Below are 27250 nucleotides of genomic sequence, written 5' to 3'. Positions count from 1 at the left end.
TCTAATAAGGACCATTAGGCTGCTTTCATGTGTGCCAGAATTAGCAAGCATTAAAGACCCAAATCTGCACCTTAATCGGCTGCTACCAATGCCACACCAAAACCCGCAAGTCTCTGCAGATTTTGATGCAGAATTAATGACAGAATTAGGGTTCCTACCCACTAGCGATTTCTTTTCTTGTGCTGCGAGCGCGAGTGAAAAAAGACACACCTCGCAGCGCAACGAAAACTCTGTGATACCGCTAAATATTTTCAATGGGGCCGAACAGCAGCAGCGCCACCCCATTGAAAACATAGGGAGTATATCGCGGACTTCTGCCACAGCTGTGGCAGAAGTCCAAGATGCTATCCCATTGCTTTTAATGGGGTTGGCGCTGCTGCGGCGCCATTGAAAGCAGTGGGTTGCAGGCAACCCCCGCAGCGATGATTTTCAATGAATGGCTGTGCGCTGCCTGTGGAGATGTAGGAAACCCCTGCCACAGCTATGGCAGAAGTCCGAGATATACTCCTATGTTTTCAATGGGGCTGGTGTTGCTGCCGCTGGCCCCATTGAAAACACTGAGCGATATTGCAGATTTTTTTCTCTGCGCTGCGAGGTTGCAGTGAAAATATGCAAATGAGAATAAAACCATTGAAGATGTCATAATAATTGATCTCGCATCGCAGGAACAAATATCACTAGTGGGTAGGCACCCTTAAGACGTTTTTCAATTCTGCATCAAAATCTGCACAGAGCCATGTGGATGTTGGTGTGGAATTTACTGAATCACTGCATCCTGCGGGGAAATTCCAGTCGTGTGAAATCCCCCTGAGGAGGAAAAGGAAAAGCAAAAAAGGTCTTGCAGATATAGGATTCATAGCTATGTAGATACCATGAGCGCAAAGTAGACCCCCCGCTTAACTCTGTGCAGGTCTTACGCTTGTGTGATTTTGGCCTATGTGTCTTTGATGGAATGGGGGGCCGCATTTTTGTGTGTTCAGCGGTGTATTTTACCGTACTTTTGCACGCACAAACACACACATACCGCTTTACCCAGCCATTGAAATGTCCAATTAGTATAACAAGCTCAAAAGGTTCTCTTTCCCTGTGCCAGTGTGCAGGAAAATCGAGCGCGCTGCGTATATGTTTGCATGACCAAAAATCAACATCAGCAGCAAAGTGGATGAGATGTTAAAAATCTCGTATTCATGCTGCAGGGAAAAACAAAAAAACTACTGCAGAAATGGGCGTACGTTGTGGAATTTAAATCCACAGCATGACAATTACTGCAGTAGGTTTTCAGTGCGGAATCCACCTCTTTTAATAAGCCGGTAAATTCCGCCCCAAATGGTACGGTTTTCGATGCAAATTTTGAGCTGTGGATCTGCTGCAGACATTCCGTAGCAGATCCACCCTGTGTGGACATACTCTAAGGCTGGGTTCACACAGGGCAGATTTGCCGCGGTTTTTCCGTTGTGGTTTTGCCGCAGAAGAACTGCTTCTGCGACAAAACAGCTTCAAAGGTTAATTTGGGCTTGTGGGTTTTGCTGCAGATTTTCATGCAAAAAAATCCACATGCAATTTTTTCCGCAGCACTTTTTTACTTTTTGTCGCGTGTTTGGTGCGGTTTTAGCTGCGTCCATAGAGGTCTATGGACAAAACAGCGCTGCGGAAAAGACCAAAGAATGAACATGCTGCATCTTTTAAAACCGCGACGCAGTTGCATTTCCGCACTGCGGCTGTGCGGAAAAAATCCGTCCTGTGAGAACAGCTTTTTGGCAAATCTCATTTGTGCTGCATTGCACTGCAAACGCAGCGGTTTTGCCGCAGTGCGGATATGCAACGGCAATCCGCGGCAAAACCGCAGCAAATCTGCCCTGTGTGAACCCAGCCTAAGGCTGGCTTCACACATATGCGAAATTGCAAACGCCCTAGTGCAGCCTTTTTTGCGTGTGTGTGTGTGTGTGTGTGTGTGTCATTAAGGATGACTTATTTTTAACCGTGTAAAAACATCACGGTTAAAAATATAGAACATTGGCGTCTTGCCCTATCTTTAGGCCGATATACGCTGGAGGCTCCCATAGCCTTCCATGGGAGCTGCCCAAAAAGAGAGGGAGAACAAGTTTAGCAGTGGCCAAATTTGGGCTGTGGTGCAAATATACGCCGCACCGGCCATGTGACTGGGCGAGAAAACACTAATTTTAGCCACGACTCAATTACGGCTTTTTCTCCGTTTATTCGATTTTCAGCTGTCATGTGGCCAGTGTAAAAATGCATCGCCTGTGTGAATGAGGCCTTAGTTGTCATATGCCCAAGCAGGACAGGAGTAAAGAGCTTGTAGAAAGTTGGCCTACCTGATCTATCTGTGCCTTATATTAAGGGAGCCATTAATTCGGCAGAACAGATGTTTCTGAAGCCAGACCCACAGTAGTGATAACGATGTTTTTGCAACAGGTTAAGGGAATGTCCAGAAAAAATATGGCTGCTTTCTTCCAGAATCCTCGCCAAACCTGCTACATTCTTGTCAATGGTGCCGAGGTGCAATACCAGATGCAACCCATAGACAGGTGTGGTGCTCCTCCTGGAAGAAAGCAGCCATGTTTTTCGAATCCTGGACAACCCCTTTAACCATAAAGCTGGATTTCTCTGTGTTGCATATAAATCTGATGAAATTGTATGTCAGTTAAAAAAATGAGAAGAAAAGACAGAATATAAATGGTTTTCATAGCCACGTCAATATTTTAATGTCATTTCAGCAACCATCAAGTCACATGGTTTTATACTGGAGACCAGTTACATTATGGCATGCCCATCTTATTTGCTGCCCTCTTCATCCATAAACAATAAAGAAATTGTACCGATTCATATACAGAGTACAGTCTGTCCCTTTTCATGGGCTAAACAACCGATTTTAGTCCATTGGTCTGGAAGGTAGATGTGAAAAAATATGGCATACTGACACAGTCAGTGGTTTCATCGTGGAATGTCTCTTCTCCGGATTAACAACGCATGGATATTATCTTAACTAAAACATTTGGAAGTATTTTGGCTCACTAAAATATTATTTGAATCTCAAGAAAGGAATGTTTAAGGCATTTTGGTAAGAAAAGAAAAAAAATAAAAAATTGGATCAAACGGATGTTCCGCTAGTGACGCCGGAATCTTGTTCCTAGGAGGAAGAATGAAAAAAAGTGTAAGAAACAAAAAGGGTTAAATAAAAAGTTCCATAAAGCATATTTCTTGTTCTGCCATAATCTGCCCATGTCTTGAGTGACCAGAGCATTCAGGGGTTGTTCGGTATGGGCAATCCACAAGTGCCCTGTTAGGACATAGAGGTGGGTGGGGGGTGTAATGGAGATCTCCATGAACCAGCTGTAGTGGAGAGTAGTATCCCTATGGGGCCGTGTATCATACAGACAACCTACTGATTCCAATGGGCACCATGTAATGCTTTATTTCCCATCTGTTGGCACTGCAGGAAAAGTAGCCTTTGCTGCCAGGTTCCCCACAGATTGCCGATAATTAAAGGGCATCCCAGCAGGGACCCACTATTATGGGCTTCATTCCCAAAGCAAGCAACCTCTAGGGCACCAAGGCGGCTCAGTGGTTAACACTACTGCTCAAATCCGACCCAGTGCAATATCTGCATGAAGTCTGTAGGTCCTCCACATATTGGTATGGTTTCCTCCAGTTTCCTCCTACACTCCAAAAACACAATAGTTTCATTTGGAATTTAGATTTGTGAGCCCCAATATAGACCGATAAGTGAAGACAATCTGTGTACAGTGTGGCGGAATATGCAGGTGCTATATAAATAAGTAAATGAGCCACTTCCCTGGCTTTCTTTTAATGGCGTCCTAAATTCCTGTTAAACCAGCTAATTTAAGGCCCATGATGAGTGTTAATTGATGATATAACACGTTAATCAGCGCTAGTTTAACCCTATAGGATGCTCCTGGGCGAATGATACTTAACGCAACATGTCGTAAACAGGACGCTGTCACCAGCCTCCAGCTGCAACAGCAGGGATTGATGAGAATATCGACCCCCGTTCTACATGCCATGATCAATGTGCATTGCGGCATGTAAAGGGTTTACAGAGGGAGTGTGCTCCCTGATGGGTTGTCATGGCAACGAGACACCATACATTGCTGTGACCCATGACTACTATTGTAAACCATAATGCATTGAAGTACAGAAATACTGCAGTGCATTATCATAGCGATCAAAGCTTTTATGGCTCATGTCGCCTACAGAGACACAAAAAACGTGAAAAATAAAAAATAAATAGTGTAAAAGACTGTTAAAAAATAAATAAATAACTTTTTGTACACTATCCTATTTGCCTAAAAAAATTACAATTTAAAAATCCCACATATTTAGTATCTTTGCATCTGTAACAACCTGTGCAATTAAACACACTATTTATCCTACAATGTTAAAACCCTAAAAAAAAATAAAAAATAAAAACTGTAGGCAAACAATTGCCTCCCAAAAAAACACAACAACACTGATCAAAAAAGCAGTATGTACCCCAAAATAGTACCAAAAAAACTACATGCAAAAAACAAGCCCTCCAGAGGTCCATCCATGGAAAAAAAAGAAAGTTAGTTATAGGACTTTGAATGCAACAAGTTAAAAAAGTATGTCTTGTTTTTCCTTTTTCGAAAAAAAGAGGTTTTATTGTGCAAAAAGTGGAAAATAATAATAATTTTGGTATTATTCTAATTGTACCAGCCTGCAGAAAAAAAAAATCATTTCATTTATGCTCCATGATTATTCAGGGCTTATTCAGACAACTGTATATCGGCTGGGTTTTCACGCTGAGCCGATATACGGTGTCCTTGTCTGCAGGGAGGGGGGGAGGAGGATGGAAGAGCCAGGAGCAGGAACTGAGCTCCCGCCCCTTGTCACTATTTGCAATACGAGGGGCGGGGCGGGGGCAGAGCTAAGCTCCGTGACTTAGCTCTGCTCCGCCCCCTCCCATTGCAAATAGTGGCAAGGGGCAGAGAGGGGGCGGGAGCTCAGTTCCTGCACCTGGCTCTTCCACCCCCCCCCCCCCCCCGTGTTGCCACATTTTCAGCGTTGAAGATGCTGCATTTTCAGCCTTGTGTGAGCAGCCCCATTGAAATGAATGGGTGCGTTATACAGCGTTTAGCGCAGGGCTGGAAATGCAGCACTAAACACTGTACAAAAATGCCCTGTGTGAGAGAGGCCTTAAGGATTGGACCTGGTGAGCGCTTTTCCTAAAAGAGGATTTCCTCACTATATGCTGTAGGTAATATCGCAGGAAGAGAGAACATTCTGCAGTGTGTTTCCTGCATCGTGGTGCCACGCGGGAAAACATCGCTCATGTGTATTAACCCATTCAAATGTATGGGGTTCAAATTTCTGCATCCCGCAACGCACAAATCTCGTACGATTTTCTTGAAACTGGCCTTAGCGCTTGAGTTGCCCTCCTTTGTTGGGTTCCTCCTATTAGTACTGCACTAACAGTTAACTCCTTAATGGTGAAAGCAGCTAGAATTGGTAATAGGCAGGAGAGTAGTATCGCGAGACATTAGTGATTTTAGTCAGTGTGAGGATGAAACAGAGGAAGAAGAAGGAATGAGAGCGTTAGTACCGTTAACTGTAGTCTGTTGTGCAGCACTTTATTGTGTTCCTTTTCCTTAGTTAGTTGTTCCTGAGACGCCTTCAAGAGCCGTAACAGTTTGTTAGCTGCTTGACCTAAATCCCGTGTTAGTTTTTTTTCCTTCTCAAGCCTCTCCTACAATATTTCCAGTAGAAGGACAATGTTAGTTATATCCAGACAGGCTGTGAGGACGCACATGTACCCCGTACCGAGGTGCGATTTGCCTGTTTAAAAGGTATAGTCCGATTTTGAACAATCTAGTAATACATTTCATAATCTGTCAAAAACCTTTGAGTAACTTTGAAATCATTTTGTTTTACTTCCAATGTCAAATTTTACACAGTTAGGTGAGAAGTTGTTAGTACGGGAAAATAAAAAATAAATCACTTAAAAAGAATGAAACAGCGCCACTCTTATCCATGGACTGTGTTGGTATTGCAGCTTAGTCCTACTGAATGGTGTAAGATACCATAGCAGATACAAGAGTGGAGCGGTTTTCTGTGGTGGTTTAAATCTTATACAACCCTTTTAATCATGGATGTTGTCAGGCGCTACCAGTACGACCAACATAACAAGATGATATGTACAGATATGTAAATTTGTCCAGGCAAATCCCATCTCAAAATTCCAGTTTTTGGCCTACAGTTTTAATTACAGTTTGCTTGGCCTAGTTACAGTGGATGTAGCCCTCAAATGGTTTACGTTCCAGACACTTTAGGGATTTTACGACCCCATTTTAAATGTTCTTTAGCTATCAAAATTATTTTTGCCGCGTTTTTTTTTTCCCATGACATTTTGGGGTAATTTTTAATATCTTTCTTCACTGAATTTTTTTAGTAGGGGTAAAAAGCTAGAAAAATAAATAAATAAAAAATATATATTAATTTAGAATTGTTTATTTTAACGTAAATATACAAATTTTAAAAATAAGGTCCAGGAAAGCGTTCCTCAATGTGTTTTAGACATTTCAATATATAATTTGTATAGTTGATTACGGGGAACAGCGAATGTTTAGGTTGGTGTAGACGATGGGTAATTTTCTTATCTATAAGGGGGGGGGGGGAATAGATGTTTTGTCGGACATAGGTCTTAAGTGATGTCATGGGGGACATAGCAGTTATAAAAATAATAATCTACAACTATATATCATATATATCTATTTTTTTTATTTTTTTTTAAAAACATCTATGGATGCTGGGGCATCCATAAGAGCAGCATTCACAGGAGCCTCAGTAACAGGAAAAAAACATTTCCCTGTAAAGACAATATTCACTAACAGAGCTGATCAGAGTCTGATAGGACCCTGCAACTCTGCTGTGGCAGGGGGGTACTCGGTGGTCACATGATCACCAGTTAAAATAGCAAAAGTGACACTTCTGCTTTCTCTATTCACTACATAGTACTCATTGAGTGCTATGTAGTCTGCAAGAGAGAAGGCAGAAGCAGTTAAAAACGGCTTCTGCCTTCTCTTCTGGGTCACTGTCTGGGACAAACAGTCGAGGATCTGACTTGTTCCTGTTAGTTTGCAGGGGCTTTAATCCCACGCCGTAAATTTTTACCATGGGCCGGTATTATTAAAGTCCAGGATCAAGTGCCATAAATTTACGGTGCTTGGTCCTTAAGGGGTTAAAACTAGTTACTCATGAAAAAGCAGTCACATATTTTAGAGAACAGCAACTTATACTACAAGAAACTTTATCACCTAAGCATTAGTAGAAAAGTAAGTCAGTAAAGCTAATGTTCCCAGGAGGCTGCATACTGGTTTATCACTCAAACTGGCATCTACTGTGGCTAGACGACTGTTTCCCTACATCCTACGGGTATGGCCACACGGAGGAATTTCCACTGCAATTCCGCAGCAAATTTGCATGCGTTAAATGCGGATTTCTCCCACAATTCACCCTGCTTATTGAAAGAGGTGAACGCTGCAGTGAAAATCCATAGCAAATATTTGACATGACAAGTTATGACCGCACCCAGATCAAATATGTTGCAGATTCTACGTGGATTGTTTTCTATAGCATGCGGAAGAGATTTGTTGAAATCTCATCCGCTTTGCCAAGGCTGTAAACACTGTAGATTTTCTGCATACAAATCTAGTTTACGCTCTGTGTTGCCGTACCCTGAAAAGCAGTTTATACAAGTTTTTCCAGGTTTCAACTCATTTAGATAGATCTATACACAACATTGAAAAGCTGGAGCAAAATGCCCCCATCCTAACCTTCAGCTGTTGGGCTTCCTCTGTACCACTCGTAGTTTCTTCCGCAGGTTTCAGTTTCTCTAACTCTTGTTGTAAGCTGTACATAGATTTCTGTTCATTGAGAAGTTAGGAAACAAGTTATGATTTAAACACTTCAACTACAATGTACGTTCTTTGTAACTACATTGTATTCTGCTCTGATGTGATCATATATCCCTACCACGAAAACTAGAACTCTAGTTGTGACTGGTATTACATCACTTTGTGCCCTAGTGCACTTATGTTGTGAGTTACAGTAACTGTAGAATAAGCTGTAAATACCTATAATACACTCTCCCTCCAAAAGTAATTGGAAACTTGAGCAAGAATCAAAAGTAGTATTTATTTACATAGGTTAATACTTAGTGGGGCTCCTTTGGCCCTAATGGCATCAGATAATCTCCGTGGCATACTTTCTACTAACGTCTGATACACTTTAGCTGGCATTTCCCTCCATTCATCCTGCAAACATCTGGCGAGTTCTCTCAAAGAAGATAAATTAGCCCATCTACAGTGGTGAGCATTGTCATTGGACAGTTGAGGAATGGAAGAACATTTATGAAATGACGAATCACACTACTCCATCTTCAAATCAGAAGGAAGTACCTGGGTGTGGGGGATGGCTGGAGAATGCCTTTGAGGGTATTATGCCAACAGTTAAGTATGATGGAGGTTCTGTTATGGTCTGGGGATGTTTTACATGGCATGGTCTCGGTCCATTGGTTGTAGTGACAAGTGAACACGGAGGTGTGCCTTAGCATTCGAGACAATAATGTGCTACGGACAACGTGGCAATCTGGAAATAATCAGCAATATTTCCAACAAGACAATGCGCCTTGTCACAAATACAACTTTCTCGCTCCTGTCATTAGGGGACACAGCAAAGACCATGGGATATAGCTACTGGCACTAGGAGGCGACACTAAGCATAAAAGTGTTAGCTCCGCCTGCTGGCTATATCCCTTCCTGCCGACGCCCGGCTAATCAGTTTTTAGCTTAGTGTCCTAGGAGGAGGATGGTCTCGCTCGTAAGGGCTGAATGTTTCACTTGGATGGGCTAGGGCTAATGGGGACGAAGACTCTCCCCATTAACCCAACCGAGGATGGCGAACAGTTCAGGAGTTGTTCCAGCTGTTGTTTGCCCGGCCCCCTCAGATGAAAAGAAGGCACACCCGGGGTTCCTGCATGTGGCCCGCCAGCTAGAGCCCCCCCCATATTCTTCCCAGTGGTCCGCATCCCCTCCTCGTGTGGGGTAGGAGATGTTAGGGGGAAGGCTCTGCTGGAGCTGCCATCCTTCAGGAGTCCGAGAGGTGAGTATATCCCCCCCTCCTCCCGTACCCCAGCGAACCTCTCCTGCGGGGCTATGAGGGAAGGTGGCAGGTTTAAATCCGTAATGAGCTTCTCCTGTGAAATTACAGCTCAGAGTTTCCTAAAGCTATGGCCAGCATGGAGGTAGCAAGGGAAAACTACAAACCGTGAGTAGTCCACAAAAAGCTCACCGCTTATGCTTGGTAATAACACTCACCTGTTAACGCTGATTGAAACTTCAGAGCCACAGCCTGGTGATTAGTTCACTGGCTGTGTTGCCCCCTCCTTCCTCTCCCCCTGCTGGACGCTTCGTCTTCCTGCTCCATCCTGGCAGAACAGTGGACAGTATTCCGGCCTCTGGGCCCTGCGGCTCCCCAGACCACATTTGGACCAAGGATAAGCTCTACCTGGAGACCAACTTCCCCGCTGCTGATACCTCCCGCATGTGGACTGCGAATAGTTGGCATTGAGCGTGTATAACAGATTTTTTCCTGTGAGTTCCCAGCACTATGTCTGACCCCAGAGCTCAGGAGTCCGGACTGGGACCAGCCAGAGTAACATATTATACTTGCTCTTGCTGTAATACGAAGTTTGCATGCGGAGAGGTTGAGAACAGGCGGCTGTGCAACCTTCAGGCACCCCCCTACCCTTTCAGCCTCCACGTGCGGTTGAGTCAGAATGGGCCCGCTCACTGTCTCTTGCAAGCAGCTGGCGCAATTCTGGGTAGACTGGATCACGGGACATTAGTCTCCCAGGACGCTTCCGGTAGGCATGATTAGTCAGTGAGGGCCCACTGCACGCCCGTCCTCGGAAGCACGGGGGTCCTCCCGGTCCATCCTCCCTGGCGCCTGTGCGTTTAGGTACGAGAGCGCGATATGCCTACACTGGCCGCCTGAGGCCTTGTTGGAGTTGGCTGCTGGGATCTGTTGTTAACCCCTTCCCCTCACACCTTGGCAGCTCAGCTTCACAGGTGTGCTTGATTGAGCTGGCAGGGTGTGGTGCTTCAGTCAGCCAATTCCCAAAGTCTGTGCTCCTTGTCAGTCTTTGCTGGTGTGCATTTCTGTTCTGTGTGGACTGTGTCATAATGTCTGTGCTAGTATGTCCTGCTATAAGCAGGGTCATTCTGCTGCTTTTCTGCACAGGCTCTGTTCTGTGTGAACTGTGTACTTCTGTATGTCTGTTCTGGTTGGGGTAGCGCTGTGCGGTGGTTTCTGTGTAGACAGGCGTGCTCTCGCCACATGACAAGATTTGTATCCAACAGAGAATACTGGTTGAGCCTCGCCTGCTGCCCTCCTGCAGTTCCCTGCAGTGATTCTTAGCGCAGTGTCTGTATTCAGGATGACATGCAGTCAGGGGCTGGCCAAAGCCACATACTATGTGCGCTCTCACTACAGTACGAGATTACGGAAAATATCTCGTCTTACAAACGACTTTGTTCGAACTAAATTGAAGGAGTACTCTCAGTGGGAGTCCCTGGACTCCTCGCTCCACAGGTCTGCTTCATACCAGGTGGAGCCTTGCCTGTCGGTAGCTCTCCAGTTGCCCCTCCTGCAGTTCCCTGCAGGCAGGCTTGGCGCGGTGTCCGTTTGCACTATGACACGTGGACGGGAGCCGGCCAGAGTCACGTACTAAGTGTGCTCTCACTAAAGGCATCCACCCGGAGAAGATCTCATCTTGTAAACTAATTGCAGCATGGCTCCGGCCGTGCTGACACCTGTGGTACCCTTCATGTGGAAGGAATATTCACACAGGGAGCCTCCGGACTAATCGCCCCTTAGGTCTGTGACAGACCGGGTTGAGCCTTGCCTAGTGGGTTGCTTACTGAGGGGTGCCAACTGCGGTTCTCTGCAGGCAACCTTGGCGCAATGTCCGTGTCCATGACTGCAGGCAAGAAGCACGTGCCATGTGCGCTTTCGATGCAGTACAAGATTACATCCAGCCTTATTCAGACTGGTTATCAGCAGTACTCTGGGCCTGCTGACATCGGTAGTTCCTTCCTTAGGGAAGAAGTACTGGGCACAAGAAGTCCACGGACATATTGCTTTTTCTTTCCACACTCCAGAATGGGGGAGCCGTACCTGACGGCTAGCTTCCCTATGGTGGCCCATCTGCACTGTCCTTGCAGGCAGCTTTAGCACTTTCCTCAATTACAGGAGTAGACACAGGCTGGGGCCACCCAGAGCCGCATACTATGTGCACTCACACCACTGTGTGGGATGGACATCCAGTCAGGATAGTGGTAGGCTGGGGGGTGCCTCCTCCAACAGGGTGCCTGGGGGTGGTAGATACATCTACTAGCTCCCCTCTAATCAGCTCTAACATGCTGATCCAATACGGGTGCAGTCCTTCTCCTGGCAGCCCTTTAACCAAACCAGCATTCGTTACTTTCTAGGCCAGTCAGCCTAGATACTGGATACTGGAGTGTCCGAGTCATGGTCTTGCGGCCTCCAAAAGCCCTCATCCCACGCTGGATCCGCTCGGTGCTGGTTGAGGCCTACTGGGCTATGAGTAAGACACCGCCATTTTCGGGTGACAACACGCTCTGCCAGGGCGGTGGGAGCCTCATGGGCATTTTGGCAATGCTGCCTCCACCTTGCAAGGGTGTAGGGGGGCTCCTGGTTGTCCCTACACATTCTCTCTAAATTCTACCATGCGTTGGGGATTTTCCTTTTCCCTACCTTGGGGACTGCTTTGGAATGTCCCACGGTCTTTGCTATGTTCCCCAATGACACGAGCGAGAAAAGAGGATTTTTTACTCCCCATAAAATCTCTTTCTCGTCTCGTCATTGGGGGACACAGAACCCACCCCTTATTTATATGACACTGTTTTTTCGTCCTGGACAGAACCCTGGTTCTGTAAGTCACACATGGTGCTGTGTTTTCATTACAGTTAGAACTTTTGTGTCATATTGCTAACTATTGTTTCTTTTTTTCCGTTCCCGCATGGCTGCTTCTACTGCTAGCATACATATAGCCAGCAGACGGAGCCAACACTTTTGTGCTTAGGTGTCGCCTCCTAGTGGCAGTAGCTATATCCAACGGTCTCTGCTGTGTCCCCCTATGACAAGACGAGAAAGAGATTTTACGGTGAGTAAAAAATCCTCTTATTCTACGTTGGTTTGAGGATATGGACGTTCTACGATTGGGCTGCTCTGCACAGAATCGCAACCTGAACATCTTTGGGATGAACTGGAACGTCAAGTCCAAAAATATGAACCATGCCCATTTTCTATGAGGACTCACCAGACATTTGCAGGATGAATGCAGGTAAATAGCAGCTGAAACATATCAGATGTTAGTAGAAAAGTATCCAATGTCATTGGGGCAAAGGTGGCCTTATTAAGTATTAATAATAAGGACACTACATGGAAATATGCTCACCTCTTCCAGCTCTTCTGATATATTCTGTTCTTCATTTTGTTCATCCAAACTTGACTGAGGAGCCTTCAGCTACATAAAAAGTATTTAAAAATGGGTGTTGTATGACAAATTTGTGAAATTTTAAAAACACAGGCAACTTTTACTAGTCCCCCAACAATCATCTGCTATCTCATCTAGCATTACACGTCCCCTGCAGCAGAACTATAGTACATTGACCATTAAAGAATTGAGTTATGAAATGAATAGGGTGGCAGTATTGAGCAGGGGACATCCCTCTATGATGTTTATTTGCCCTAATAGGGTATATGGACAGGGGTTGTCTTAATGAGCCAATGCCTTTTAAATAAACCTGGATCATTGTATTATAATGCTTGTACTATGGATGCTGCACCATAATTGTGCCTACATGAGGGTGCTAATGGAAAAATGGAACAATACTTCTGCAGTGCCACGCACTGGAAGGCAGCATTCCTGCAAGTCAATGTCAGACTTTTTAAACAAGCCTTATCGTGAGCCAAAGCCAGAATAACCATACACAGACAGCTGTTTCGGGGTGACTGCCCCTCAGTGTGCAGCAGGTTTCTGGCTTGGCTCTAATGCAATAGTTTGGACATTTTATGGACAAAGGAAATCCATTTTTTTCTCCGCTAAAAAAAAATGGCTATTTATTCTGAACAAAGCCTAGTCTCTACATTAACAGCTAAATTTACATATATTTAGGGAGCACTGGTGTCCAGTCTATACATAATTCTAACCCATAAAATGGTGGAGGGAAACAGATCTATGCGAAGCAAAACATAATGTGAAAATAAAAGCAGCTACAAGCTTCCACTGTCATGTATAGGTAAAAAAAGGAGGGTGGTGAATTTACTCAGAGGGTCGCTCAGTTCCTTATACCAACCTGATGACTTTCTGAGGCATGAGAGTCATGTACATGATTCTGCATTTCACTTAACTGCTGCCTGAGCTGTAAGAGAAGGGAGACCCAGTATAAGGATTGGTGTAAAACGTGGACATCACACTCTAATCTGAGAGTTGATGACAAGTCGTAACAAGCTGAAAACTTTACAGAGAAGAATAACAGAAGGAGCCGACTGCCCCATATGGGCTATATGGCTATAGATTGTTCGTATTAATGCAATCATCATTAGGTATCATTGCAAAAGTTACCAGAGAAAGCTCTTTGCTTTGTTTTCTTGCTTCTGCTTTTGTGAGTTCCATGTGTTCCTGTGATTCCGACAAAAGCTGCCTCAACTATAGGAAAAAAAAAAAAAGGTGGTGAGATCCCAATTTTCCATCAATATAATAGGCTAAATTTCTGATTTAGAAAGAGGAGGGACACGACAACAGTACCACATTCTCAAAATCTGTGGGGGTTTCAGCGGTGAGACCCCCACCGATCATCAAGTTATCTGCCATCCAAAGGATAGGGGAATAACGTGTAATTCTGGACAACCCCTTTAATACCCAGTTTGACATCACATCATGTAACCTTGAAGTTCCAGCTATTTACATGGTATATAATATTAATAAACTTAAAGTGACCCTCTGTGTCCAGGACCAGACAGCAGTTCCTGTGGCTCTGCTCTTGTCATTCAAGAAGGCCGCAGCACTGCTCAAACTATCCAATGCACACCGAGCATTGGTGGTCCAATGGTAATTTAAGGTATTGCTCTAATTGGCCAGCACTGCTCGTGTGAGCAGCCCTAGTCAATGAGAAAGCAGCATGCAGTGGTTGGTTACCAATGAGCAGTGTGCGTCGATTAGCAACAGGGACACAGTGATCACCTCAGCTCATCGGGGCACGGGAAACAGCAGAATAATGGATGGCACCAGGTACTAAAATGCCCTCTGATGGCAGGACAAAATTTTGTCCTCTTAATAGAGTGTCGCTTTACTATACTGAGCTTTCTTTTTATTTTTTTCTTTAAATGGCCCCTCCGATTTTGGGACAAAACTCTTCTGGGAGAGATTATATCACCTGTAGTTCTCCTCTGCCTTTCCTCCAATCCACGGGTTAGCAGTGTAGCTAAGGCACACTGTTCTCAGATTGGCCAGTGCAGATCACATGAGCAGCACTGGCCAATCAGAGAGCAGGTATAGTGCACCGGTAGTCACTACCAATGCCCTGTCGAGATTAGCATGGGAATAGTACTAAAAACTGGCAGTGGAGAAGGCGCAACACTCCAGATTAAAACATGTAGGAAGTGACCAAAGGTCTGGGAAAGTTCTCCTTTTATTTAATAAAGTACGTGATCAGCATATGAAAACGCGTTTCGGGGATGACCCCTTCATCAGTTCAGCCAGTGTTTAAAATATACAAACAATTGGTGGGTCCCAAAAAGGGTTAATAATGAGGTCCTGTTTGCCTGTGTAGTTAGGCTCAGCCAGGGCAGGAGATTAGCAAGGACACACTGACTCTAAATGACAACTTCATCATCCTCCTTACGCCAGGATACTTACAATCTCCACCTCTTTAGAGTATGTCTGACACTCCGTGCTGGATGTATTCATCTGGGTCTCCAGCTGAGCCTCCATAAGAGCAATGCATTCCTTCAACTGAAAGGCAGAAAGTGGACATCACCCAATAGTGTATTGCAGTGCTATGTGTAAGGAATTATTTGGAAGGACGCGATAAAACGGTAGAGAATTACATGATTCTACAACAGTGCAGGACAGTAAAAGAACGGTTAAAAGGTCAAGGAATACCTGGCTCCTTATCTTAGTTGGCCCTGCATCTGCTATTCTAATATTACTGCCAACGGACGTCTGTGTACAAAGAGTTACCATAAAGCTGTCAGTCTTGGCTTGTAAAAATTGGGATTGTCTTGGAGTAGAAAAAAAACAAAACAAACAGATCTGCTTTTTTTTCCCCCAGACATATCGCAATGTCTATCCTTAGACTGTATCATATACTGCAATTCTGTTCCAACCACTTAATGTGGATCAGCTGCAATATAGACAGATATGACGCCATTTTTTAATGACTTTTCTAATTGAGGAGGACCACTTTAATGAAAATAGCCGCAACGTGATGCTACAATCTAGTCAAAACCATACTGTAGGGGCCCATTTACACAGAGCAATCATCATTCAGATTATCGCTGGATCACTGGAATAAGAACGATAATCGTTCAATGCAAATGCCGGAAGCGACCAAATGACAACTGATAATTCGTTTGTCATTCAGTTTCTGCAGGCATAAAAATCAAACAATTGTCTTGTGTAAACAGGCAGACATTCATCTACGATCAGCAAAATTTAAAAATCCGTTGGACAACGGCGATCACGTGACCGGGGACCGCTCACCGTGGCCCACGGTCACTGCTCCAAGTTGTCAGCTACCTTAGTAAATTCCCAGGCCCTTCCCAGCTTCTGCGCTTGCGTCCACCACTTTGCAGATGGGCGCATGCGCAGAAGTGGGTGAAAGGTCCGCAGATAAAGATCCCATCAGAGAACATCGCTGGAGGCGTTAGGCCGCCTGCAGACAGCCGATTTGGATCCGGCTGCGAGAATTCTCGCAGCAGGACCCAACCCGAGCGCCTGCAGAGAGCAGCGCGGGCACTCACCTCTCCGCGGCCCTGGCTCTTTCATGCGCAGAGTGGAGCCAGTGAGTGATGTTTCTGTGGGGGTCTGCGAGCCCCGCACAGAAATAGAGCATGCTGCGATTTGTTTGCCGCGCGAGGTTTTGTGCGGCCAAATCGCAGCTGTCTACATAGGATTGCGTTTGTTAACGCAATCCTATGGCAGCTTCCAGGGGCGGAAATTCCGTGGGAAATCCCGCCGCGGAATTTCTGCTCGTGTGCAAGCGCCCTACGATAAGTAATTTCACCTCCCCTCACGGATCAGACCCCTGACAGGAGGTGACATTTTATTAATTTTTTATTTTTACGTGCATTGGATAGCGGCGATCATGTGACCAGGGACTGCGTACCATGGCCCCCCCCCCGTGAAATCTACAGGCTCTCAGCTACATTTGGTAGCCAGAAGAAGGGAGATTTTATATTACCTGGACAATACGGGGGCAGATGAAACTTTTTTTTTTTTAAACTGTTATCCATTGGGTAACAGCGATCATGCGACTGGGAACCGCAAATATTGGTCCCCGGTGAGGTCTCTCTGCTTATGGCTACACATCTCCCGGGGAGCGAGCCCTTCTGTGCATGAAAACGTCAGGCGCGCATATGCAAAAGACGGCGTATGGTCCTGGAAGGACCATGTTGCTACAGGACATCGTGGAGGACAGGGATGAGTATTTTCATGGATCGGATCCATGAGGGGAGGTGAAACTAACTTTATTTTACTTTTTTAAACTTTTCTGTGATCGCCGCTATCCTTTGGATAGCCAGTCACTGCGGTCCCTGGTGCTATCTCCTGCTTCCCGGCTACCTTCAGGAGCCAGGAGATTTCAAATGTCCCACAACGATCTGGCCTTCTGCACATGCGTCGCCATTTTTCCCTCGGCACACGTGTGAAGGTCTTTTCGGAGCAGATCATCGCGGTACATCGGGGGGGGGGGGGGGGGTAAGTAGTTTCAGCACCCCTCATAGATGCGATCAGTGAGGGGAGCTGAAACTAACTTTTTTCACTTTTTATTTACTTTAATGCGATCGGCGTTATCCAAAGGCGGGGAGTTTCAAGCCCCGTTACCAGGAAGAAATGCTCTGTCACTGCTGAAGATTGCACGGAAGCCTGCAGCAGCGCCAGAGACTAGCGCGAGGGACCCAAATGCTGTCTACTAGGCGAGTATTATAACACACTGTGCCTTTTTAGGGGCAAAAATTAATATGACAGTATCTGATTTGGGGGGAAAAAACAGTATGTAGAGCTTAGTGTTTCATGCTTGCATCAATCATACCTGGTCAGTACTCTGGACTTCTAATTTCAATCTTTCCACAGTATCTTCTAAAAATGTCATTTGATTTTTTGACTAGAAAAAAAAAAAAAAGATGGAAGGTCAAGCAAAAAGGTAAGTAGCAAGTGTCTCTATTGCTAGTGACAGTTCTAGGTTTAAATGGACACTAACTTTTCACCCAACTTAAGCTCAACAGCCTATATGTGTCTCTTCAATCTTGTAATATACTTGCTTTTTACCACTGAAAGTCAAGTGGCTGCCACTAGGGGTCTCTCTTCCAACACCTTAGCATTCCACTGCTTGTCGTTAGGTATCTAGCATCTCTAGTAACAGGGACATGGGAACACTGCTGGTTAAGACATGCATCAGACGGCCTTGCAGCTCACTGGAGCATGGCTATACAACAGAAAGGAAGTCCTGGCTAGTACTGTACTGGTAAAATAGCTACTTAGGACATGTTCCCCACCTGTAAGTACATTGCAAACAACGGGCAATAAACTGATGAAAGCTCAAACTGAGTACAAACAGCAGCAAAGCAGTGGTCAATGATCGGGGCTGATTTGAAAACTTTTTGAAAGTGCAAGTATGCTTCAACCCTTTCCAATCCATTTATTTTTCTCATCCATTCTCCCCAGCTCTAAATAAATTGGAGCTGGGTAGAATGGGTGAGAAAAAATAAATTCTCCCTTCACCCTCCTGATTTGACAAGAGTTCAGGAGGGTGCCGGCGGTCACATCACAGTCATCCCCCCTTCAGCCTCCTGGCTCGGCGATCATGTGATAACTAAAGTCAGGTGACACCCGGCGGTCACATGATCGCCGGGCGGAATCTCTGTGCATTACATAACGTTAATTGAGTGCTATGTAATGTGTAAAGGAGAAAGCAGAAAGGGTTAAGAACCCCTTCTGCCTTCTCCTCGGGGGTCCTCGATGAGGACCAGTGCAGGAGTGCATCTACACCTGATGTGTCTGATGATCGGGTGCAGATGCACCCCTGCACTGCAGTGTCGGGCCTGTCCTGATATTGGAGCTGTGGAGGAAAATAATGATGTCGGGGCAGGGCCGACATTGGATTGGAAAGGGTTAATCTAGAAATGGGTAGATGGAACAATACCTCTGCAGCGCCCCCCTATTGGAAGGCAGCATTCCTACAAGTCAATATTAGGCTTTTTAGACAAATCTTATATCAATGACTGGAAATTGTAAGCCAAAGCCAGAAATAATACACAGACAGCTGTTTCAGGGCGATTGCCCCTTATCAGTATGCAGTAGATTGCTGGCTTGGCTAGTGAGAGGCCTATATAGATGTGGGAGAGGAAGGGTATCATTTCTCTACAGATAATATTTTGGAATAAAAGTTAAAAAGCAGTCACCTTCTTGAGATCTTCCTCCGATGCTTCCAATTTAGCTTTCCACACTAACTCTTCTTCTTCAACACTCTTTTGTAGGTCTTTCAACATTCCTTCCTACCATGAAAACACAGCAACCATTACAGCAGCGGTATAAACAGTATCCCATTACTTATGTACAGTAACAGTGATATTTATCAAAACAATTTGTGCAAAAGAAAACAATTGTATTGCTAAAGTAAAAGCCCCCTCCTTATGTTAAGCTCCTTGTGTGCTGCTATTGACCGTAACATCCAAGGGGTTTAACATTTGGAATTAAAGTCCAATTTAGACCATAGTTGCTCTTTATAGTACGGTAGTTCATGGGAATTATCTGCTAAATGAAAGGGACGGAAAGGGTTAAAACTAATGGGCTACAGCCAAACAGTATACAGCATGTATGCATACCTCCTAGCTTTTTTGGATGGTCAAGGAGGGACACTTTTTTTTCAGTCAAAGTTCCATTTTCCCAGACATATCTATGTGCCTCAATAGTTTTCAATTAGATACTAACACAAAAAACACCAGAATGCAGAATTTTGTTTAAATCCAAATTGCACCACATGATAGAATAATATACAAATTGGGGTCTAATATACAGTTAGCTGCTGTAGAGATAATTTATGGAGCAATGTGGTAAATTTATTAATGGAAATCTATTTTCAAGGTCAAAAAGGGCAAAATTTAAAAATGGGACAAAGAGAGACCGATAGACTTGGTAGGGACTGTTACTTCAGAAGAGGGACACTTGGGAGAATGTGTTCGATCAGAAGAACAGATTGGCATGAGAAAAGCAATAGAAAAACCAACTTACTGTTTCAGCAAGAATAGTCCTATACTGTTCACATTCTGCCTGCAATGAGGCCTGCGCTTCTTCTGCTTCTTTAAATTTAAGTGAGGATTCCTAAAAAACCATGAGAAAACAGTTTAAAAATTAGCATTTAATTCGGGTCCATAAATAACTCTAGCCAAAAACTTCAGCAACAGTTACAATATAGTTACTGTAAATTCGTGCAGACGGCGCCACCTGCTGTCTAAATAGTAGATGAGTCTTTAACCCCTTAAAGACCAAGCACAATAAATTTACGGCGCTTAGTCCTGCGCCTTAATCCTATCAGATAGCAAAAATACATTGCGGCATTAAACATCCTGCAATCTAGTAGGAGCAGGTGGAGTCCTCAGCTGTTAGTAGTTAGGAGAAGGCAGAAGCTGTCCTTTACGGCTTCTGCCTTCTCTCTCTATTCGACCTAGTGATCACGTGACCACCGGGTGCCCCCTGCCACAGCAGAGCTGCAGGGTTCTAGCCGACCCAGATCAGCTCTGCCAGTGACTACTGTCACTACAGGGGAAGCTTTTTTACTGTAGCTGGGGCTCCTATGGATGTCCCAGCTACAGTGGAAAGGTGAGACAAGTGTGAATGGCCCCCAGAGGGTTGATTCCTGCTGGGAGCCACAGTCAGGGGAGGTAATTGGTCACAGATGAAGCCATAGTGTAAAAACAAAGCTTTGCATTGGGGATCAATCAATGAATGCTTTATGATAGACAGGTGAAGCTCTAGAGGAGATCTGCATGAGCTACAGTTTCCAATCTAGATTTCCCTTTACTTGATCAATATGCCCAAGGAGGCCAATAAAACAAGTAGCTGGCTCTAGCAACATAACACTGCTCACATCATACAGCTGTGGTGGCTCAAGATGCAAAACTGTTGATGGAATGATGAAGAGTAGACACAATAATTGAACTCTATATAACTTTTTAAAGGGATGGTCCACCTTTTAAACCAAATGCCTTTTCTTTGCTCCAGTACATCCCAAAGGAAAAAAAATGAAGCAACTTTGCATTGGAGTTTACATAAACCTTCTCACATCCATTCACATCTCATGATGAAATGTGTTGGGCTGTAACCCCAGGCTATAACCCATTCACTGCTGGAGTTTAAAGGCATGTTCACATGTAGCAGAAATGCTATGGCTCCTCTGCAGCGGAAAATTCTGCAGCACTTCTGCATCATATGCAGAGTCAAAATCCGCACCAATGGTGCAACGACTGGCGTGACTGGCGGCCGCGACGCTTGGAGCAGCCCACATAGCCCTCCCCAGGCAACTGCTACCATGCGTTGTAGTGATTGTGGGGCTGTGTTGGGGGAGTTGGGGGGAGGGGTTCACATTGCACACTGAACCCTGTAGCAGGTATAGCACATATAGCAGGGCCGTGAAGAGGGAGGCACATTAGGCTGCATTCATACATGGCATTTTTCTTGCAGTTTTTAATTGCTGCTTCATGTTTCTGGTGAAGAGGGCCCTTAGCCCCTCCTAGCTTATGGGCCCCTGCAACTGTGACCCCTACTACTATGCCACTGCTCAGGCTGGGTGCCGCAACCGGTCTGTACACTTGTACATTAGCAAGTCCAGTCAGTGCCCCAGATTGCATGGGGGGCCCCCTTGGAGATGGGGATCTCTGGGCAGTTGCCCAGCTTGCGCCCCTTCAGCCCCGGCCCTGTCTACCATTTTGTGTCTGTGGCTTCTATGTAGGCCCATGTGTTGTCATAGTTACAGACTACAAACCACCCCTGTGAATTCTGATCCATCAATGATCTTACTCTATCTGTTCCAGGCTGTACATCTTGCTAACATGAATTAGTAAGTATGAGACAAATGGATGACAATATTACTGTAGGATCAGACTACGCTAGGTTTGTTTACAGTCTGTTACCATGGAGACACATGGGTCTATACAGGTTCTTTATACACAAACATTAGGATACTTTCAATCAGTTGCATTGGAACAATTAAACATTACTTTGCAAACGTGGACCTTTCAATAAACCAACCATTGAGCATGTATATGTAGATTTGGGTCACCACATGTTCCCCCTTGTAAAAGATCAGATTGTGCCATCTGGTTTCCATCAGCGTTTATATCTACGGTAGCTTGTAAAATACTTACTGAAGAATCTATCTGGTCTGACTGCTGGCTCAGCTGCTTAAGGAGATCTGATGATTTCCCTCTGAACTCCTGAAGCCATTCACTGTATAGCTGGAAGGGAATGAATGACAACCCGTCAATCACTGTCACAGCAATCAGAGCTCCTACATAACCCGCATCTCACAGGTTTTCTCTGACCACACATTTTGCGGTTTGCGGGACCGGCCTTATCCATGCATCACCTGTGTAGTCGCGTAGGGCGCTGGCCACCAGCTTGTAAAGAGGGAAGAGGGGCACTAGGCAGATGTAGGCTGGTGGCATTCGCACATCCTAGGTCCACCTAGCCAGATGAGGACATTCCTCAATGCAGCAGCATCTTGTGGAGCTACACGAATCACCCTCCTTCTGGCTCTGTTTCCTCCCTCCAATGTTTTGAGGCGCCACTGTCTAACCATAGGCAGCACCACAACACAATCACTTAGTTCTGCTACTGTATTTATGTTAAGAGATTAGTTCTGGGCCTGTATTTGGATTATGTCCTTGGCTCTGGTATTGTATCCATGTACTGAGGTTGGTTTGTGTTGTATACATAGTATTAGTTTTGTTCCAGTGCCGATTTTACAGCATATTGTGAACTTGGTTCTGGTACTGTTTCTATATACTAAGGTTGGATTGTGCTCTAATTTATGTTACAAGCTTGGTTTAGGTACCGTATTTATTTACCAAGCTGTTCTGGTTTTGGTATGCTGTCATCTTGCTACTTTCTGCACAAGCAGAATTTAAACACACTGCCTATCAGTGTAAGATATATTGTTTGCGGGGTTTTTTTACGATAAGGCGGCGCCAAAAAAAAAAAACATCCCTTATTCCGTAGACTGAGACTGGATATCTAAATATATTTAAGAACAATGACCGGTACCTGGTGAGATTCTACAGACACCTGTGGGAATAGGTTCATCAAGGTTTCTTTGGACTGAGCCTGAATATGACTGAGCTGTTGTTCCAGATCATCCTGTAAACCAGACAGAATAGAAAATGTCACATGATTTCAAAGAACAAAACCAGGCTGCTACTATGGCAGGCATACTTCAGAGTTGTTAAGGGAGTGTAAAGGTAGAGGGGCTTGGACAGGAGTGCACCAGAGCCCTTTATTTAGGAAAATCAGAAGAGATATGGTCTTTTAACATCAAGTGGGAAGCTATTCGGACAAACCTCCAGAATAAGACAAACCCCTTTTAGGAGGATTTAACAGGTATTATAACTCATAGGAAAGACTTTATGAAGTTTGCAAACTTTGTGGGCTAGACCTTAGCTTTCCTCTCGGAGCTCAGTTTCTCTTCACACGTTTTTTCGGCTTTGCCCAAAGCGTCCATAGCCTGCCAGTTCTTCTCTCGAAGTTCCTGCAAGAAACAATTCCACAATGACCAAAGTTGTGCCGGATATTATATTATTTTATCATGGTTTTACTAAGGATTCTCCTTTGACCGAGCGAATGACGTCGTTTGCACTCGTGCAGCCTGTTTAGACGGGCAAATGCATCGTTGGCTCGTTCAAACAAGAATGGCTCAGTCCCTTTATAAACGAATGAAAGGGAATTAGTAAAGACTAGATCTCTTTACTATGAATTTTAAGCATAAAAGTTCTAAAAAAAAGGCTCCAGGGTTGCATTTCTATGGAATATACACTCAGCAGTAGTGATTCCATGTGTGCGGCCATGGGCAAGGAGCTGCTTACAAAGTCTATATAGGAGCCACTTCCCCACTGCTGCGCACATAAGAGGTGGTTGTGGTATAAACTGTTCATCACCTAAATCGCTCACATGATTTAGACCATTTTCTGGGTTACATAACCTTTTTAAACGGCTGACAGATGTATGAGGCAACAACAGCGAACTACTGAAGAATGCTCCGAGATGTATTTAACTCTGACAGGACTGACATAGCATTGTAGTAGGGTGCCCAAAATCTTATAAAACCACTTTAGATAGTGTTGTAAGGGGGGTGAGGGGTACCCTGCCCCTCTTACTGAATTAAAGCAGTGAGACGGCTCTGCTCAGTGGTATGATGGTGGCAAGTTCAAGCGCCTCCCCCTTCAGTCCAGGAGGGAGGGACAAGGGAATGTTGGGAACTTGGTGCCCAAAAAAGCAAATGGCACCATTGGACCAAGATGACACCCTCAGGATATGAAACGTCAGTCCAATGACGTTATTGTGTGCACAACAGTGACAATGACAGATGAACATATATGACCCGGGAAGCATGTCCTCAGATATGGTGGGAAATGGGGACTATGATGGATTGTGTTTGTGTTGGGAGAGTTCGTAAGAGTAAGCAATATCATGTGTAGTTAGTGGGCAATGCTGGGTAAAAATATCAGTTGTGACGGAGGCCAGTTGCGCTCTACGCCAATTAGAGTATATGTGAAGTGTAAAGGGGATGACGTTTTGTACCTACGGTACTAGAAGTCTGCAGTGACATGGATGCCGAAATTTATGATGTACTCTGGCAGTGTGCAAGAGTGCCATACTGTGGACCTTCAAGGACATAATACAGAATATGTTGATAAGTACAGAGTACTAGGAGGATGGTTGTTAGTGATGATTAAAGTTCAAAGTGCCTTATTCTGCCAAAGTGATCCCCTTCTATACAGTGTGATACAAGTTTATGCATGAAGCCATAACTAACTGATCTTAAACCGGTATCTTACGAGTCAAACATAGCTACCAGAGCTTCTTCATGCAGCTCTTCAGCTACCATGAGCCCTTACTGTACCTCCTGAGGCAACCTGTTGCATATCCTAACATTTGCTGTATCATGTAAGTATTTACACAGTGTGGTTACTCATGGAGAAACTGTACAGAAATGCGTCATGTGGGCACTAGGTGTACCGGTGATCATGTCCATCTGTTTAAATGTGGCAATCGAGCTGAAAAAAGGTTGACTTCTGCTCTCACCGCTGCCATTTTTAAACAGAGATAGATCGTATCAAGATTGGTCTCTTTTGCACAGAACGATTGTAGTAAAAAAATAAAATCCTTGGATTGTGCGAACTGGAACGCTAATCGTTCAGTGTAAGCAGGGCTAAGGATTGAACGATGAATGAGATTACGTTTGCTTCCCATTTGTCGTTGATCTGGCATTAAAATTATCATTCGCTCGTTTACACATCGTTGTGTGTAAACAGCGATAGTTTAGTAGTTCAAATTCACATGACTGAATGATCTGTGAGCGAACGATTTATCTGAATGTAACTCTAACAACATGAAAGAGGGAAACAAAGGAGGACCCAAAACCAGTCTTACATTGTTTTTATTTTTCTGCTGTTCAGCGGTTTCCTTTAATTCCCTGGCCTCTTTCTCCAGTGAAGAAATCTCAGCTTCTTTTTCTCGTATTCTGAGAAGGAAAACAAAATTAAACAAAGGAGGAATATCAGAGCCCTGAGAGATAAGTAGCTGCTCTGTGCAGAGCTCATGTCAGGGAAAGCCATATATATGACAGTGTTATCACTATGTATGGGCCCCACATATAAATACCGGAACACAAGCACTCATGCAAAAATGTAAAGATCGCTTTAAAAAATGTGGGGTGAAATTAAAAAAATAAATAAATAAATCACAACAAAAAACAATTTTTGTCATTTACTGACAGTCGCATACTAAAGTGTTAATGGCCGGGATCAGAGTTATCTTCGATTCTGTCTGAGAGCTGACATCTAACTGCAACAAATACAGCAACTTGCCACGTATGTAGCAGGCTTGACTCCCAAGCCCACTCCGTACTTGTTGCCAGTCTATTAAATGTGCTTTACCAGCCTCTCCCCAGCATAACTGGTTAAATGGGTTAGCCACCTCTGAATTATCGATGACCGATCCTTGTGATAGGCCATCAATAGTTTCCAGGCCTCATTTTCAGTGTTTCAGGAAACACACAGCTCTGTCCTCCCTGCAGTGGCCTCGCTTGGTATTGCACCCAATGTTCTACCTCCACTGCAGTGGAAACACTGCCTGCAATACCAAGTTAGGCCACTGCAGAGAGAACAGTGCCATGTGTTACCTGTAACACATTGACTCTGCATACTGATACAATGACCCAAAGAACAGCTGTTTATCTGAAGTCCCAGGTGGCGGAGCCACACAACCTCTCCTAAGGACGGGTCATCAATAGTTCAGAGGTTATAATTATAAAGTACTTCTTACTGATTGTAGTTTTCTTAAGTCCAGATAAATGTCTGCTCCCCTGATCACTACTTTATATCACATGTCCCCACTTCTACAGCCCCCAGAAACATTTACATACACATGTGTGAATAAGGTTAGGCTTTATCTAGGCTGCAGACTTTCTAGGTTCCTGATATGCCTTTGCTTTGTTCCATTACCTGGCATGTAACTTTGCAATTTCTGCTTCTTTACTTTCCTGGAAAAGAAAAAAAAAAAAAAAGAGAAGATTACTTTAACAGCAATTTATTTCCTTGAAAAATTGCTCAAAGATTTCTTTGTATTAGAAGTATTACAACTATTGATGAGCGAGCATACTCGCTAAAGCACATTACTCGAGCGAGCATTGTCCTTAGCGAGTACCTGCCCGCTTGAAACAATAGGTTCGGGTGCCGGCGGCGGGCAGGGAGCTGCGGGGGAGAGTGGGGAGGAACGGAGGGGAGATCTCTCTCTCCCTCCCTCCCCCCGGCTCACTGCCGCAACTCACCGCTCCCCCACGCCGGCACCCGAACCTTTTCTCTCAAGCGGGCAGGTACTCGCTAAGGGCAATGCTCGTTCGAGCAATTGCCCTTGGCGAGTATGCTTGCTCATCACTAATTACAACCAATGACTGTGAAGGAGAATTTCAGGACTGGCTAAGTTGTTCTTATACCTCCCATAGACTTAATGACACAGCCCTTTTTTTCCCCCAGTTTCATTTTTTCCTCCCCCCCTTTTACAAAGAAATCGTAACCCCTTCATCAACGTCGCTGTATGAGGGCTTGTTTTTTGCAGGACGAGTTGTATTTTTCAATGGTGCTATTTAATGTTCCATATAATTTACTGAAAAAAAAACGTAAAAAAAAAATTCTGAACATTCCGTCATCTTTCGGTACGTCTTGTTTCTACAGCGCACAAACTGCAACAAAAATTATATGACAACTTTATTCTACTGTTCAGTACGATTACTACGATACCAAACTTAGTTTTTGGTTTTTTTTGCTGCATTACATTTTTTTCAAAGAATTTTTTGGTTCATTTTTATTTTCTGCCGCCATCTTTTGCGAGCAATAACTTTATTTTTCCGTCGACATCGAATCTTTTATTGTAAATATGGCAAAAGGTTTTTATTTTCCACTTTTATTAGAATTTTTTTTTCAAACAATTAGTAAAACTTTACTGTTTGTATTTTTACTTTTTTTTTTTTTTCAGTCCCCCTAGGGGACCACAACTAGCGATGCTTTGATCGCTCCTGCAATCTGACAGGCAGTCTATCAAGCCACCTCCCTTTCAGAAGGACCCCGACTGAAAGGACATCCACATGGCTCCCTGCGATGACATCACAGGAGGGCC

The 27250-nt window shown here is 44.4% G+C and overlaps 1 protein-coding gene across 2 annotated transcripts in view; it reads right to left on the bottom strand.

Moving 5' to 3' along the window:
- Positions 1-2695: 2695 nt before the first annotated feature.
- Positions 2696-27250, bottom strand: part of RRBP1 (ribosome binding protein 1) — a 61043-nt gene continuing 36488 nt past the window's right edge. The window contains exons 10-24 of one of the 2 annotated variants that reach the window (XM_066595783.1): positions 26080-26117; positions 25007-25097; positions 23013-23105; positions 22625-22717; positions 21727-21816; positions 19595-19684; positions 18766-18858; positions 17397-17468; positions 15002-15097; positions 13709-13792; positions 13440-13505; positions 12539-12607; positions 7833-7922; positions 5603-5746; positions 2696-3148 (exon numbers count right to left, since the gene is read on the bottom strand). In XM_066595783.1, the coding sequence (XP_066451880.1) occupies positions 3110-3148; positions 5603-5746; positions 7833-7922; positions 12539-12607; positions 13440-13505; positions 13709-13792; positions 15002-15097; positions 17397-17468; positions 18766-18858; positions 19595-19684; positions 21727-21816; positions 22625-22717; positions 23013-23105; positions 25007-25097; positions 26080-26117 (1248 nt within the window). In that variant the 3' untranslated portion in view covers positions 2696-3109. The remainder of the gene's footprint in view (positions 3149-5602; positions 5747-7832; positions 7923-12538; positions 12608-13439; positions 13506-13708; positions 13793-15001; positions 15098-17396; positions 17469-18765; positions 18859-19594; positions 19685-21726; positions 21817-22624; positions 22718-23012; positions 23106-25006; positions 25098-26079; positions 26118-27250) is intronic. The other variant, XM_066595784.1, reaches the window with a different exon arrangement.

Source organism: Eleutherodactylus coqui, chromosome 3 (genome assembly GCF_035609145.1).
Source record: "Eleutherodactylus coqui strain aEleCoq1 chromosome 3, aEleCoq1.hap1, whole genome shotgun sequence".
NCBI classification, from domain to species: Eukaryota; Metazoa; Chordata; class Amphibia; order Anura; family Eleutherodactylidae; genus Eleutherodactylus; species Eleutherodactylus coqui.
Note: the sequence above shows the minus strand (reverse complement) of the source record. Positions and strands in the feature narration are given on the sequence as shown.